This window comes from Mastigoproctus giganteus, chromosome 2, assembly GCF_048544385.1.
Source record: "Mastigoproctus giganteus isolate SK-2022 chromosome 2, ASM4854438v1, whole genome shotgun sequence".
NCBI classification, from domain to species: domain Eukaryota; kingdom Metazoa; phylum Arthropoda; class Arachnida; order Uropygi; family Thelyphonidae; genus Mastigoproctus; species Mastigoproctus giganteus.
In genome coordinates, this window is record NC_143576.1 from 243,744,789 (window position 1) to 243,756,971 (window position 12,183).

General features: G+C 38.2%; 1 protein-coding gene across 3 annotated transcripts in view; it reads right to left on the bottom strand.

The window, feature by feature from the left end:
• LOC150090333 (DNA-binding protein P3A2-like) overlaps positions 1 to 12,183 on the bottom strand; it is a 333,226-nt gene that overhangs the window by 158,776 nt on the left and 162,267 nt on the right. For 2 of the 3 annotated variants that reach the window (XM_090389805.1, XM_090389803.1), the window contains exon 4: positions 9,457 to 9,661. In XM_090389805.1, the coding sequence (XP_090245931.1) occupies positions 9,457 to 9,601 (145 nt within the window). In that variant the 5' untranslated portion in view covers positions 9,602 to 9,661. Of the gene's footprint in view, positions 1 to 8,409; positions 8,518 to 9,456; positions 9,662 to 12,183 lie in introns of those variants that run through there. The other variant, XM_090389804.1, reaches the window with a different exon arrangement.

Below are 12,183 nucleotides of genomic sequence, written 5' to 3' on the forward strand. Positions count from 1 at the left end.
CTGTTGCAGCAGTGTACTGTCATTAGTTTCCTTAAAACCCTGCCAACCTTCTTACTGTCTGCAAACTTGAATATTAAGCTTGATATACCATCATCAATATCATTTATAAATACAGAAAACAACAATAGACCCAACACTGAACCCTGAGGGACTCCACTAATAACATTAGTCACGATGAGCAGTGTCCATGGATTACCACTCTCTGTCTTCTCCCACTCAACCATCCCTTTATCCATAGCAGCAATTTGCCTCCAATGCCACACTGCTCCAATTTGTACAGCAATTTCCATGTGCAACAGTATCAAAAGCCTTTCTAAGATTCAAATATATGATATCAAAGTTATTCCCTGCATCCAGTTCCTTTGTGACCACATCATAGTATCCAATCAAATTGGACAGACAAGACTTCCCCTTAACAAAACCATGCTGTGTCCAAGCTATAACTGAAGTCTTGTCTAGATGATCCTGCAGTGCTTCTTTAACCAGTGCCACCATTAATTTTTCGGGAATAGAAGTTAAACTAACAGGTCTATAATTACTTGTGTCGCCCTTTGATTCTCATTTGTGAATTGGGGTCACATTTGCACATCTCCAGTCCATGGGTACCTCCCCCTGAGTCCAAAGAAGCGTTCATAATTATAGCTAAGTGTTTGCTTACTTCCTTTGCTGCCTCCTTTAATATAACTGGATAGATCCCGTCCACCTCGGGTGCCTTTTTTATGTTTATCTTCAACAATTTCTCCTCCACTTTGCTCTCAGTTATTACAAAATCATCTAGCTCACTGCCAAAGTTTAACTTACCTCTGGCATTCCCCTCCCTGAATAACTCCTCATGGGTTAATGTAGATGCAAAATACTTGTTTAGTTTGTTAGCCACCTGAGCAGGATCATCAACAGGTGAACCATCAATGTCTAGTGGACCAATCTGATTCAGCCCTTTCCTTCTAGAGTTTACATAGGTAAAGAACTCTGTTGTTTTTCTTTGCATCCTTTGCCAAGGATTTCTCATAATCTGCCTTTTCCTGTCTAATCTCCTTTGTGACTTGGTTACAGACCAGCTTATATCTATCATAGGCTTCCATGTCACCCATGAATTTATATGTATCCCATGCATTTTTTTTCTCTGCCATGTCTCATTAGTTCATCTGACATCCAGTTAGAACTAAACCTTGAACAACATTTCTTAGTTGATATGTAAAGCCTAGTAGCTTCCAAGATAAATTCTTTGAATGCTTCCCATTTTGAATTTGGAGTTGGTAACATCATCAGTTGGTCCCCCCATATGGAATTTAAATACTGTCTTAGACAACCGTAGTTGCTTTTACGAAAGCAAAAACCCTTCCCTTTACCCCTGATGATAGTTACCTCTTTGAGTAAATCCCACTTCAGCACACTGTGATCACTGCCACCTAGTGGTTCCTTTATTGGCAGATTCTTAATGCATGAAGAATCACTAGTGGTAATCAGATCAAGAGTATTACTCCCTCTAGTTGCCTCCCAAACATGCTGATGTAGAAAAAAATCATCCAATAAATTCGCAAAAGATTTGCTAGTGTGTGTGTGACCAACCCAAAAATTCCAATCAATATCTGGGAAATTAAAAACACCCATTATAAGACTCTGATTTACTAGCCCACTCTATTTCCCTGTACAGTTTCTTATTATACTCATCAGAGTCATTAGGCCTATAACAGACTCCTACTCTCATTTTTCCTTTCCCAGTGCTTACGTCACACCAAACTGACTCGACACTGCACTGTCCAGTGATGTCGACTGGCTTCACTTCCTTGCATATTATGTGTTTCTTAACTAATAGCATAACCTCTCCTCCATTTCTATCCTTCCTGTACACATTGTACTCCCCAAATTCCAGTTCTGCATTCCTAATATCTGTGTGACACCACGACTCTGATATCCCAACAATATCTGCCTTTGATATTCTGACAATACCTCAAATTCAACAAATTTAATTACCAAACTCCTAGCATTGGCGTATGTGCAAGTATACATGCACCTGTTCCTATTATTAGCTACCCTAACACAACCCATGTGTTTACTTGTACTGCAATGACCTCCAGCAGTCTCTAAAATACCATGCATCTTGTTTTCCAGGCTGCTGCTCATTCCAATAGAAGCAGTGCAAGAATCACTTTCACCTCTGCCAGTGGCTACTGTTAATCTATTAGTCCTTGTATCCCCCCAAGCTAGCAGTTTTCTGACCCACCTAACACTGCCTCGATAGCATCAGCAAATATTCTTGCACTCTTTCTACTTAAGCGTATCCCATCCCTGTAGAAGCAGTCACTCCTGTTACAGTAAGTTTTATTTTAGCCAGCGAGTTATAAATTACAGGAATAAGTTATCTACATGGGTGGTAGAGGCTGACAGTTTGGGGAAATTCAAAGGTCAGCTGGATAATTACCTATAGGAAGTAGGAATATGCATAGGTTGTCCATTTTCTTTTCTCCTATTAATTATTATTATTATTTTTTAATTTTCTTCTTGTTATCATTATTTTATTTTTATTATTCTTTTTATGTTATTTTATTTTATTATTATTATTTAAAAAAAAATTTTTTTTTGGCTTATGCAACATAAGCCATAGGCTTCCTTGCATCATGTGGCCATTGCTAATATTAATACTAAAGTAAATACATGGGCTGTGTTAGCGTAACTAGGAGTAGGAACAGGTGCATGTATACTTGCATGTACACCAATGCTAGAGTATAGTTAATAAATTTGATGAATTCGAAGCGCTGGTCAAGACATCAAAGGCAGATATTGTTGGGATATCAGAGATGTTTTGTCACACAGATATAAGAAGTGCAGAATTGGAATTTGGGGAGTACAAAGTGTACAGAAAGGATAGACAGGACAGGAAGAGAGGAGTGGTTATGCTGTTAGTAAGAAACACATAAAATCTAAAGAAGTGCATCCATAAGCACTGGGAAAGGGAAAATGACAGTAGGTGTATGTTATAGGTAGGGCTGCCAGATTTCTATGACTGGATTAAAGGACACTCAAAAATAATTAATGCTACCACACTCTCCAACTCTCACTCCACCCCCTCCCACCCCAAAAAAAAAGAAAATTGAATGATTTTTTTAGTTAATAATTAAATGTTTTGTTTATGTTTTTTAGATTTTGGTTTACAAATTATAGTTTTCATATTGACTATAAATTTTTGCAAATTTTAGTTTTTAATTTAGAATTAAAAATATTTAATGGTAAACCATGGCTTTCTATGGGGAAGGATATGGATTGAAATTTAAATAAATTTTCTGTTTATACTCCGGGACGACCAAACGGTCAGAGGAGTTCACAAGATAGATAGAATACAAGAAACAGCACCGTATTCAGTGGTCACGGGCTTGAACCCCGGTCACTCAAGGCACGTGTACTTATGCACCCGCACGCCTGACCACTAGGCTACGGCGGCCTGGCAAATTTTCTGTTTATACTCCGGGACGACCAAACAGTCAGAGGAGTTACAAGATAGACAGAATACAAGAAACAGCACCGTATTCAGCAGTCACGGGCTTGAATCCCGGTCACTCAAGGCACGTGTACTACTTATGCACCGGCGCGTCTGACCACTAGGCTACGGCGGCCTTCTTGATATATAAGGATAATGAATGATATGGATGATATACAATTCATGAATTGGTCCAAATATTTTAATGCAAGTTTAGTGCATTAATTGATATCAAGCTAAAGTAATTTTAGGTAGGTTAAAAAAAAGCACAAAAAAAAAAAAATCTTACTGGTTTAATAGCTAGAAATCATTCACTTTGAACATACTTTGTACTACTTCGAGCAGCCTTAAGAACTTCGGCATCGTTTTTACTTTTCTCAGAAAAATCTAAACAATTATCTTTAAAACTGAAGTAGATCATTAGTTCACTTTTTATGAGTGAAATTGAACATCTATTTCACCCATCCCTCCACTTCGAGTTCATTACACTAAAAATCCTTTCCGAATTTGCCGAAGTCGCTGGCACTGAAAAAACATACAAAATGACTTTAAAAATATTTGAAAGCTTAAAATACACTTTTCAAAATTAAATGCCATTGATTACATATGCCTCCTACGCCTGTGCGGAAATTTGCCACTGCCATTATGAGGCACACGCACTGACAAATGAAAATAAAGGACAAATTGCATCCTTTCTGGTTTCAATAGAGGACGAGGAGACTTTGGCTAAAATAAAGGATTGTCCTTTGAAATTAAGGACATCTGGCAATCATAGTTATAGGTCTAAAGACTCTGATGAGTATAATGACTAATTATGCAAAGAAACAGAGTAGACCAGTAAATCAGAATGTTGTATAATGAGGGAATTTTAAATTCCCAGATATTGACTGGAACTTGTGGATTGGTGACTTGCACACTAGCAAGACTTTTCTGGATTTATTGGATAACTGTTTTCTACAGCAGCATGTTCAAGAGGCAACCATAGGGAGTAATACTGTTGATCTGATTATCAGCAGTGATCGATCATGCATTATTTTTCAGATTCAGGAACCACTGGGTGATAGTGATCACAGTGTTCTTAAAAACGTTAACTTAAAGATGTAACTAATATCAAGGGTAAGATAAGGGTTTTAGCTTTCGTAAAGGTGACTACAGTGGTGTCAGACAGTTTTTAAATTCTATACAGTGGGATATTGGTAACTGATGATGTTACCAATGGTGAATTCTAATGGAAAGTCTTCGGGGACTTAATCTTGGAGGCCACTAGGTTTTTCATACCAACTAAGAAATACTGTTCAGGGTTTAGGCTTAAATGGCTGTAAGATGAATTAATGAGACTTGTGGCAGAGAAGAAAAATGCATGGGATGCATATAAATTATCAGGCAACACAGAAGCCAACAACAGCTATAAGATAGTCTGTAATCAAGTCACAAAGGTGGTTAAGCAGGCAAAAGCAGATTATTAGAAATCTTTGGCTAAGAATGCAAATAAAAACAGCAAAAGGTTCTTTTCTTATGTAAACTCTAGAAGGAAAGGGATGAATCAAATTGGTCCACTTAACAAAGATGGTTCGACTATTGGTGATTCTGCTCAGATAGCTGATAAACTGAATGAGTATTTTGCATTTGCATATGAGGAGTTATTCAAGAAGGAGAATGCCAAACATTATCAAATTCTTAACAGGGAGCTAAGTGATTTGAAATAACTGAGAACAAAGTGGAGGAAAAATTGTTGAAGTTAAACGCAACGAAGGCACCTGGGGTGGATGGGATCTATCCAGTTATATTAAAGGATGCAGCAAAGAAAGTAAGCAAACCCTTAGCCATAATTATGAGAGCTTCCTTGGACTCTGGGGAGGTTCCCGTGGACTGGAGATGTGCACATGTATCCCCAATTCACAAAGGGGTTTCAAAGGGTGACACAAGTAACTAGAGACCTGTTAGTTTAACTTGTGTTCCGGGGAAAATAATGGAGTCACTGGTTAAAGAAGCACTGCAGGATCATCTAGAAAAGACTGCAGTAATATTTAAGACACAGCATGGGTTTGTTAAAGGGAGGTCTTGTCTGACTAATTCGATTGGATACTATGATGTGGTCACAAAAGAACTGGATGAAAAAAATAATTTTGATATTATATACTTGGATTTCAGGAAAGATTTTGATACTGTTGCACATGCAAGACTGCTGTACAAATTGGAGCTGTATGGCATTAAGGGCATGTTGCTATAATGGATAAAGGGATGGTTGAGTGGGAGACAGCTGAGAGTGGTAATCAATGGATACTGCTTTTCATGGGCTAACATTATTAGTGGAGTTCCCCAGGGTTCGGTGCTTGGTCCATCGTTGTTTAGTGTATTCATCAATGATATTGATGAAGGTATATCAGAGTTAATGTCCAATTTTGGAGATGATACAAAGGATGGCATGGTTCTTAACGATAGTATGCTAATGCAACAGGCTCTAGATAAGTTGGGCAAACGTGCTGAGAAATGGCAACTGAAGTTAAACAGTGAAAAATGCAGCAAAGTACTGCATATGGGTAGCAGTAACCCAAGAGAAACATACCAACTGTGTGGTACTACACTCAGGGAAGTGGAGAATGAAAAAGACCTGGGGGAAATTGTGCAGTCAGATATGAAGTTCAGTGAGCAGTGCAGACGGGCTGCCAGAACAAGTCATGGAGTCTTGTCAATGATATATAGGAATTTTTCTGGCAAGGACAAGGAGGTGATTTTCCCGTTATACAAGACACTGGTCGGGTCACACCTTGAGTACTCTGTACAGGTCTGGAGGCCTCATTTTAGGAAGGATGTAGCATTGCTAGAATGAGTACAGAGAAGGGCTAGAGGACTGGTGAGGGGAACGAAGTGGTGCTCTTAACAAGAAAGGCTTAAGTTCTGCAATTGCAGTGCCTGGACACTAGGCACCTGTGAGGTGATCTGGTTAAGGTGCAGGAGGCCTTGAATGGGTTAACCAGGCTCAATACTGATGAGATTCTTCCTCTTGCTTAGATTATCAACCTGAGAGGACATAGATTCAAATTGAGGAAAGACAGTTGTAGAATAGATGTGCGGAAATTTGCCTTTAGCCAGCAGGTAGTAGATTGCCAGAACAGACTTCCATCTTTGGTTGTGGAAGTTGATAGCTTAAATAAATTGAAGGCTGAGTTAGACTTGCATTTGGAGTGAATGGATGGGTGAAATGGGAGGGTTTTTGAAGTGAAACTTCTTTAGGCATGCTCCAAGCGGTTTTCACATGAGAGAAATTGAGTTCATGGATTGACAAAAAATGCAACGAAAATGCAACCATTGCCATAAGTAAACACATTACACTGGCTAAAGAATAGCCTCTGAACAGCCAACTATTATACTAGGATAAACATCCCAGTTCTTGTGTGATTATCGAAGTTAAGTAGCATCAAGTGTGGTTAGTAATTGGGAGGGTGACAACCTGGGAACACTGTTTTACCTGACTTTTTGCCATCCTTTCTTCTTTTTTTTTTTTTTTTCTTTTGTTAACCTGTGGAAAATATTCTTCCGATTTTCATGTATCATTTAATTTTGTTAATTGATAAGGTAATAAAATGTAAATCTGTGCTTTATATCTCTAATATGATAGGCTGCTGATAACATTCTTGCTATTTTAGCTTATTAGAATCACCGTTAATAGAATTAAAATTCAATTCATAAACATGATCACAACGATTGGCACTTATCACATAATCGTATAGTGAACGATATTTTGTTATGGAGTGTCCATCGTAAAGTAATTTGATCGTACAGGGAACCAATCATAAAGCGGGGTGGGAGGGTACACCGTAGTGAGCATTGTAAGACGTACAGCACACATGCACATGCAATGCTTTTGTGGATTGACAAAAATTGCCAAGAAAATGCAAAATGAAATTATTCATCCCCCCACCATTGTACCACTCCGTACTAGGCATGAGTGATGCATGACCCAATCGGTACCCCTACTGATTGCATCATGCTGTTTCCTTCATGATTCTCCACCGTATTTAATAAAAAAAATTGACAGAAAAAAATTTATAATTCAACATGTTGAAGACTAATAGTGAGTGTTGTAAAGTGTATTGAGCACGTATAGATGCAATGTGACCACCAAAACCACCTCCATTGAGTACAAAGGAGAGATCTAAGCTATTTCGACAGCGGAAGAAATTACAGCTTGCAATAGAGTTGAACAAAGAAGCCGAAGAAGGTCCATCTACATCTTCAGAGCCTTATATCTCCCCAGAAATGTTAGAAGTGAATTTGGAAGGAGTCATGGAAGTTGATAGTGCAAGTGAAAATGATGAAGAGTCCTCGAAGTCCAGTTGTAAGCGGAAAGTGAAGTGAAAAACAGACCACCAGAAGTACTCCATTAAATCGTTCAACATGTAGCGGGTGTAAGCACAGGATTTTAAGAAACAACAAAGCATCCATGCACAGTTTAAATGTACATTCCTGGATAATGATTTCGGTTCAGTCTGTTACGTGTGTGATCGGCTTAGGTTCAAGAATGATGGGAAGATTGTAGCAGCTCGAGATCTTCTTCAAACAGCATTTCCAAATGTGGATGTAAGTCAAATGTCAGTCCTTAACAGCTGTCATGGCTCTCTCAAGAACAAAGTGATTCCAGCTCTATCGAAGTCAAATGGTTTTAAATATTATCCGATGCCACAGCACTTGCCAAAACTAGATTCGGTAATGGAATGTCTCATATCTCCAAGAAAATGCAACATGAAATTATTCATCCCCCCACCATTGTACCACTCTGTACTAGGCATGAGTGACACATGACCCAATTGGTACCCCTACTGATTGCATCATGCTGTATAGCCTAGCATAGCTCAATAGCATAGAAAACAAAAATTGCCAAAAAGTTCATTCCTCAAAAACTGTACTGACCTCACACATTCCTTTTTACTCACCTGCAGCAGCAAGCTGAGCTGTGACATCATCACCGACACCTGTAGTACTAAGCAGATCTGAATCATCAAATGGTGCACTTTCAGGAGAGGAAGGCTCACTCATATCATCCCCTGTGATAATTGAGTGATTTACTGTAGAATTGATAACAAGTGATAAATGTTCGCCTAAAGAAGTTTCATTTAACTTTCACTATGCATGCTTGGCACTCTCACAATTTTTTTTTGGCTGATGCTGCATAAGCTTTCTTTCTTGCATCGTATGCCTCAGCTAATGCTAACTTTGCTGGCAGGGATAGTGAGGTGATTATCCCATTGTACAAGGCAATGGTTAGCATCTGCTGGAATGGGTGCAGAGAAGGGAAACAAGATTAGAGAAGGGAACAAAAAGGGTGGTCTTACTAAGAAAGATTTCAGTTCTGAAAATTGCAGCATCTGAAGAGTAGGCACCTGTGAGGTGACTGATTAAGGTATTTAAGGCTTTGAATGGATTGGGCAAGCTCAATACAGATGGCATTCTTCTTCATGCTCAGACTATATATATGAGGAGCATGAATTCAAACTGAGGAAGAATAGTTGCAAGATAACTGTGTGGCCAGCAAATGGTCAGTTATAGGAATAAACTTCCACCAGTTGTTGTGGAAGTGAGTAGTTTGAATAAATTCAAAAAAGAAATAGATAAATTATTGGAGAGGATGGACAGGTACTGTGGGAAGTTTTTTTTTTTTTTTTTTTTGGCTGATGCTTTATAAGCTTGCCTTCTTGCACAATTTGCCACTACTAACTAATTAGGCCTACCTAATCAAAAATTAAAATAAAATAATAATCTGGAAGTACTTCCTGCATACTAATAACCATTACCAGTACGTACACCTTCCCCCACCTCCCAAACACATACATAGAAATGAATTCTTTAATAGTATTTATCATTTATATTTATCATTACTGTTAGTTATTTTACAGCAATTCTCAATAGAATAGAAAACTAAAATTGCCAAAAAGTTCATTCCTCAAAAACTGTACTGACCTCACACATTCCTTTTTACTTACCTGCAGCAGCAAGCTGAGCTGTGACATCATCACCAACACCTGTAGTACTAAGCAGATCTGAATCATCAAATGGTGCACTTTCAGGAGAGGAAGGCTCACTCATATCATCCCCTGTGATAATTGAGTGATTTACTGTAGAATTCATAATGGACTTCAATGTTTAAAAAACACCATTTCTAAAGAACTGCTTCAGCCGAACGGCATTCTAATAAGGAAAGGAGACATTATGTTATTTTTAGATGATGAAATTTAAAAATTTTAGGGTGGAACTTTATACATGTACACTGAGATAGCTTTGCATTAAGAACATCTCCAACCATGACTTCATGCTTGGAATTTACTACCACTGCTTCCAATAGCTATCTCTACATAAGGGAAAAACCTGGCACTATAGCATTACGAGCCAGAGATGTGACCTAACCACACTCCAATGAGGGATGATCACTACAATCAGACAAGTGGGAACAAGTATCTCAGACACAACAGTGTCTGAGATACTTGTCTTGTGTGCAGTGGCATAACTATGCCAATGCGGTGCATTGGGGCCCCCGAGAAAAAGGGGGCCCACTGCCCTCATGCCCGATATATATAAAAAAATTTAATTAAGTAAAAATGTAAGGTTTTTTTTATTTATGTTTATAATAAAATTTACTGTCTACGAACAATAATTTTTTTCACAACTGCTGCTTCCAGGTAAATTAAGAATTTTTTTATTTTTACCAAAACAAATATTTTCAGGGGGGCCCACACTAAACTTTGCATTGAGGACCACTTTTTCTAGTTATGACACTGCTTATATGCATCAAAAGTGGATTGCTTATGGAAGAACCAATCAGACATTTTTGATCAAAAGGGAGATAGCAGGGTCCATCATGCTGTACAGCAGAATAGATATGCCACAGAGTAGAAACTAATCATGCAATGCAACACAGAATTGGCATAGCCCATTTTAGCATTAACCACATTTCAGACACTAGTGTATAGCTGCCAACTTTTGAAAAGCTAGAGATCAGGTATTTTTAGACAGGAGGAAAACAGGCAAAAAAAAAAAAGAAAAGGGATGTATTTTTGCAAAAAACAGCTCTTCCCAAAAAATAACAGAAAATTAGGAGCTTTTTCACAAAAAGCAGGAGATTTTTTTTTTTTTATTAAGTCCAACCTGCATTAGAAATTGAACTCCACTGATAAAATACACATTTTATATTAAAATACAGCCATAGGATTGTTTACTATCAAAATTAGTTTAAATAACATTTTTCAGCTTGTGGATTTCTGTCTGGATTGTCTATGAGACATCAGCTGATGACAACTGCTTCAAAAAAGATACTCTATAAGACACTGCACCTCTTCAGAAATGTTGGGTCCAAGTTTTGTCTATCACAATGGCACTGCTGATCAGACCTGGCTGTCAAGAGCATTTCCAAAATTGCACAAGAAAGAGATCTCAGTTGAGGTTTTTTTTTCACCTCCACCTGGTTGAATTATTCTCTCACACTCAGCACTGATATATAAGGAATTATTAAAATGCCAACAATGACATGGAATAACTTGTTATATAGTATTTTATGCTTCCTTGTGCACTTGTTAGCTCCTTGACTAAGTACCACTGTTATATAACTTATTTTTTCTTTCATAATGGTATCTGATAGTTTCTTGCACTGAAATTGATGGAACTTATCTGCAATATATCTATTCTTTGCCTTCAATGATATTGAGAAGTAATGGATTAATTTTTTGCAAAATCAATTCATTTAGCATTAGCATTAGTAGAGGCATATGATGCAAGAAAGCAAGCTTATGCAGCATTAGCCAAAAAAAAAAAAAAAAAAACCCCTTCCACTTCATCCCTCCATTCGTTTGAAATATCTTTCCAGCCGAGCCTCAAATTTATTTAGGCTATCAACTTCCACAACAAGGGAGGGAAGTCTGTTCCACCAACCAACTACCTGCTGGCTAAAGGCAAATTTCTGCACATCTATCCTACATCTGTCTTTCCTCAATTTGAATTTATGCCCTCTCAGGTGATTATTCTGAGCAAGAAGCAGTATCCCATCAGCACTGAGCATACTCAAACCATTCAAGGCTTTGTACACCTCTATCAGATCACCTCGCCGGTGCCTAGTCTCCAGACACTGTAATTTGCAAAACTTAACAGCATTAGCATTAGTAGAGGCATTTGATGCAAGAAAGCAAGCTTATGCAGCATCAGCCAAAAAAAAAAATTAAAGTAAAATAAATAAATAAAAATAACCACTTCCACTTCACCCCTCTGTTCGTTCGAAATACCTGTCCAGCTGAACCTTAAACTTATTTAAGCTATCAACTTCCACAACAAGGGATGGAAGTCTGTTCCACCTACCAACCACCTGCTGGCTAAAGGCAAATTTCTGCACATCTATCCTACATCTGTCTTTTCAATTTGAATTTATGCCCTCTCAGGTGATTATTCTGAGCAAGAGGAAGAATCCCATCAGCATTGAGCATGCTCAAACCATTCAAGGCTTTGTACACCTCTATCAGATCACCTCGCTGGTGCCTAGTCTCCAGACACTGTAATTCGCAAAACTTAAGCCTTTCTTCGTAAGAGCACCCCTTTGTTCCATTCACTAATCTTGTTGCCCTTCTCTGTACTCGTTCCAGCAGCTCTACATCCTTCTTGAAATGAGGCCTCCAGGCCTGTATACAGTACTCTAGGTGTGGCCTGACCATTGCCTTATACAAGGGAAT